Source organism: Fukomys damarensis, unplaced genomic scaffold (genome assembly GCF_012274545.1).
Source record: "Fukomys damarensis isolate Sample0158 unplaced genomic scaffold, DMR_v1.0_HiC HiC_scaffold_39, whole genome shotgun sequence".
NCBI classification, from domain to species: Eukaryota; Metazoa; Chordata; class Mammalia; order Rodentia; family Bathyergidae; genus Fukomys; species Fukomys damarensis.
In genome coordinates, this window is record NW_022900951.1 from 56,055,730 (window position 1) to 56,060,627 (window position 4,898).

At 52.8% G+C, this 4,898-nt stretch overlaps 1 protein-coding gene across 10 annotated transcripts in view; it reads right to left on the reverse strand.

Moving 5' to 3' along the window:
• The window catches only part of Zmym3 (zinc finger MYM-type containing 3), a 16,934-nt gene that overhangs the window by 10,525 nt on the left and 1,511 nt on the right, over window positions 1-4,898 (reverse strand). For 5 of the 10 annotated variants that reach the window (XM_033760166.1, XM_010607934.3, XM_010607933.3 and 2 more), the window contains exons 2-9: window positions 3,741-4,426; window positions 2,738-2,781; window positions 2,372-2,444; window positions 1,654-1,948; window positions 1,263-1,440; window positions 1,050-1,106; window positions 701-919; window positions 259-409 (exon numbers count right to left, since the gene is read on the reverse strand). In XM_033760166.1, coding sequence (XP_033616057.1) covers window positions 259-409; window positions 701-919; window positions 1,050-1,106; window positions 1,263-1,440; window positions 1,654-1,948; window positions 2,372-2,444; window positions 2,738-2,781; window positions 3,741-4,407 — 1,684 coding nt within the window. In that variant the 5' untranslated portion in view covers window positions 4,408-4,426. The other 5 variants (XM_010607939.3, XM_010607937.3, XM_010607935.3 and 2 more) reach the window with 4 other exon arrangements.

Below are 4,898 nucleotides of genomic sequence, written 5' to 3' on the forward strand. Positions count from 1 at the left end.
GGGAGGAGAGGGAGACAGAGGGAGACAGAAGGAGACAGAGGGAGACAGAGGGAGACAGAGACAGGCAGAGAGAGGCAGAAAGACAGAGACAGAGAGAGAGCACAGAAGGTGTAAGGCAGTGCAGAAATGGAATAGAAAATCCACGGGAAGACGTAGTTGGGGCTGAGGTCGGGCAGCAGGGATTGCTTTAAAAGAGGGGAGTATGGGAGGTAGAAGGAAGGCCAGCAGGGGTCTCAGAGAAGAGGGCTTTGCACCTACCAGTGAGCCCTGCCTGCTTCACTTTGTAAGAAGTGGTACAGCACAGGGAACAGAACAAGCTGGTCTTGCCATTACGATCCACATGTGATAGCATCTCAAAGTTCTTACACAGGGTCTTGCACCAGACACATGGGTACACACGTGTGTTTTTCTGTGAGGATGGGGAAGGAGAGGCTGAGGCTGGATTTGTCCCTTCACTTTTATTTTTTAAATTTTTTAAACATGAAATAGTTCAAGGCATACAAAAAAGAATAGGTGATGATATAACAAAGACCTGTGTGTCCACCAGCCAGCTTCAAAAATAAAACATAACAGATACAATTGAAACCCCCTTTATTTGTTTTATTTCTCCCAGCCCTCTGACCCATCAGGCACCTTTATTTATCACCCAAGAACCACACCCCCTTCCACAACCCTCTAAGCACTACTCCCTCGGCCCCACCTTCTTGTATGCCCCCAAGCACGTTGTGTTGCAGAACCGCTTTTGTTGGCCCTCGTGGAAGAGGAGCTCAGGGCCAGGACTCCCGGTCTTGGTATAGATGTAAGCCCCGCATTGGTCACAACAGTTGGTTTTCAGTCCCTTGTTGGCCCGGAATTTGGAGAAGCAAGAATCGCTGCAGAGTCGGTGCACCACGCTGCCATTGCTGACCTCATGCAGGACCTGCCACACACACACACACACACACCCTGAGCCAGGGCCTGGCCACCACCGCCCACCCGGATGCAAGGACAGCCCAGTCCCCCCACCTCACCCTAGACCTTCACAGCAGTGGGCCCAGGGACCCCCCAACCTGTGCATCAGGCTGCCGACTTGATGGTGAGGTCCTGGAAGGCCAGCTGCATACATCCTGGAGAAGCTCTATTCCTTGAATATGCTCCCTCATGATGGCTGCCTTTCCTCCCCACTCCCCTTGTCCACAGGGTCTGGCCCCTGCAGCCCCAGAACTGGAGGGGCAGGTCAGGGCTGGCCAGACTCTGTAAATAAGCTTTATTGAGTGTCTCACCTCTCCAGTCTTCTGGCATATGCTGCAGCGAGTGGCATCAGCAGGATCCCCAGACTGGGGAAGTGGGCGCTGCTGCTGGGCCTCATATAGGGAGAGACAGACAGACGTGCAGAACTCATGGAAGGATCCTCCCGAACCAGTTTGTGCCACGACTGACTCCTTGGTGTTCCAGATCTCCCTAGAGGTAGGAACAGGTTTAAATATCTACTTCAGACCACTTTCTCATTTTAATCTTCCCCTAGGATTGATGACCACAGAACAAATATTTGCTGACCCTCTCCTAAATTGTCCTCTCCCAGCTCCATGCTGCTTGGTTCTTACCAACACAATCTATTTTACCCACTACTCCCACCCTGATCCCTGCTTCCCCAACCCTAAGATTCTCACGCACTTCTTGCAGAAGGTACAGGTCTTTTTGCCCGAGGGCTTCTTGGAAAAAGTAGTGAGACAAGATGAAGAGCAAAAGAGTTGGGGCAGCCCCTTGCGCTGATAGGCTGTCTGCCCCTTCTGCAGCGGTGTTCGGCAATGTGCACAAGTCATCTTGGTGCCCACTGAAGAGCGCCCAGACCTTTGTGCCACACTTGAGCGTAAGGACATGCGAGGAGAGCGCCGGGGCCGGAATGGCACAAAATCCTCATCATTGGGATCATCTACCATGGCGTCAGAATCCTCATCTGACACTGGAACTGAGGAAGGGGGGTCAGTGAGAAAAGGCTGTCAGCCATCTGATGACCAGGCTTAACAGTTCAGTCCTAATCATGGGGTCCCTGTCTGCCCCCCCATTTACATTGGTATCTTCACCCACTGGTGTCTCTTGCCCTAGGTTACTTGATAATCTTCTAGGGAGGGGAAAGGAGGGGCTCTAAGATAGAAGATTGAGGACAGCGATTGCAAAGCTGAAACAGCTGTCCATTCTCACTGCTCTTGTTTTCAAACCCTCCCACCGCCCCTGGTTCCCATGCCAACCCACAGCGAAGAGGAAAGGACACTTCAAGCTCTGCATGGAGAGGTACTACAGGAGCAGGAAAATCTATGCCTGTCCACATCCCACCTTTGGCTCTTCCCCACACCCAGAATTCTCAAGCCACACTTCCTCAAATCCTACTCACTGCTCTCAGTAGAATCCACAACCTCAGGTTTTGGAGGCTCTGCTCTTCTAACACGCTCACTTCTCTTCTGTACCTTGGAAACATGGGGGGAGGAAAACTGACACAAGGACCATACAGGGGGCTTGGAGGAGGCGGGAGAAAGGAGGGGTAAAGGAGAGTAGGAACACTTGGCCCAGCCCTTAAGAGGAAGGGAGAAAAGGAAGCCTGATTTTCTTCTTAAAAAACAGTAGACACATCAGCTCCCTCCCTCCTCCTAACACTCCTTATAGGCACTCTCCACAGAACATCTGGGAGGGAAAATAAAGGATCTGTCCTTCCCAGAGCTATAGGGGGAACCAGAGTCCTTCCAATCCCCTCCCCCCTCACCCTTTCAGGTGGCTTCTCACTCGCCTTCCCAGTCAGGCCATCTCCTGCAAAGGAAGCAGAAGACACCCTAAATCTTGAGCCTGCCCTTACCACCCCTCCCCTGGCCCAACCCCCCAACACAATCTCCCTTACTGGGGAAGAACTTAACTCAAAACTGAAAGGAAAAACTTGAGTGCCTGTGGCTTCTTGGGGGCCCTGTCAGGGTTACCTCAGGCTCTGTACTAAAGGAGGGGGAGGGTTGCAGCCATTCTCCATTTTAAATACACCCTACCCTTCTCACTAGATTTCTGTTTCAGTTATTGGGAGTTAAAGAAACACAGGTACCACACCTTTCTAGGAGAATTTGTATTTTACCAACAAAACCAAATGCAACTTTCCACAGGAAGAGAAAGGAAAAGAAAGCATCAATGTTTGGATAGATTCCCCTGGAATTGGTGGTTATGTAAGTCCCAAGACCCTGGTCACAGCCTGGAGAGAGGACACCACTAGGCAGCGGAGGGGAGTGCTAGACTATCCTTTCCCTATCAGAGATGCAATCCTAGGCTCTGCATTCTACCATTCCCCTGAAATGAGTAGGCTGTTAGAGGGTCCAGAACCTAGTTACCATTCATCAGTTCCAGAAATCCCACTCCCATCCAGAAGCAAACAGCTGAAAAGATCTTAGGACCAAGAAAACTAGTGTCCTCTCATAAATCCTGAAGGAAAGACCCTGGCACTGAAAGCCCACTGGCTTATGAAAAAGAGAACCTCTCCCATCAAACCTATTCCTCCCAACTTATTTCCCGAAACTACCCCATTCCTTCTCAATGCTCCCCTTGCTTCCCCCTACCTGGATTTTCCTTCATCTTCACCACACCCTCCCACTCCTCCCTCCCAAACCCCAACTCCTTCCACACGCACTTTCCTACTCTTATCCCCCTTCCCCCACTCCCCAAAGCACATAGCCCCTCCTTACCTCCACCCTCTCCCCAGCCCTGATTCTCCAGATAATTAGGCAACCTACCTGGCAAGGATGGATGTGCAGTGGGGCTAGAGACCCCAGGTTTGGTCTGAGAATTGTTGATTCCATCCCCCAGAGTCTCTCCCACTGAAGGACTAGGGGGGCCATTTGGGCTCTGTGGCTGCCCTTGGGGAAGCTCCTCCTCCTGCCCAGGGGAGCCCCTTTTCCTTGTAGCTATGGAAGTTGTCTCCTCCTCTTCAATATGCGGGGACTGCAGAGTTATTGGAGAATCTGGAGCCAAAGGCTCTAACAGCCCCTCGGGTGAAGAGGGATTTGCCCCAGCCCCTGGATTAGGTGGCACCACCTCAGGGGTCTGGCCCCCTTGTCCAGGCTCTAGGGTCTGATCCCCTGAATCCCATGCAAGGGTCCCCTCAGGACCATGGTCCACGTCTGGGGGGGAGGGGGCTTTATAGAGCAGTCCTCCCAGCCCCAGCAGCTCAGTGGCTCCATCCAGGACTACTCCAGGGTCTTTTTCCAGGCCAGCAGGGGTATCAAGCAGGTCCAGGGCTCCCGAGGATGGAGGACCAGGGGGGGCCCATCCTTGAGTTGGGGCAGTCTGGGATTCCAGCAGATCCTCTCCAAATTCCATGTCTACTGGAAGGTCTCCAGCCAGGGGCTTCTCTGGTAGGGTCAATGGGTCAAATGGGCTGGGGAAATCACTGGGGTCCATGAGGATGGCTGGGTATGGGCTGCAGATTAGAAGAGGGGGGCAGTAGAGGTGGTCTTAGCCAAAATTTCTTCTTATATAGGCTCTGGGACACACCCCATCATCCACTTGGATTTCTCATGAACAGCCCCCCACCCACAGGCATTTCCACAGGCTTTAGTCCTATTGACCACTTCCCCCCACACACACATACAGCGCCCTCTGTGGGGAGTGGCTTTCCCCGCCCTGGCCCTGTGCCCACGCTCATCAGGCAGGCAGTCACCAAAATTTCTTCTTATATAGGCTCTGGGACACACCCCATCATCCACTTGGATTTCTCATGAACAGCCCCCCACCCACAGGCATTTCCACAGGCTTTAGTCCTATTGACCACTTCCCCCCACACACACATACAGCGCCCTCTGTGGGGAGTGGCTTTCCCCGCCCTGGCCCTGTGCCCACGCTCATCAGGCAGGCAGTCACACGTTTCAAACGCCCGCCCCCCCATGCAACTC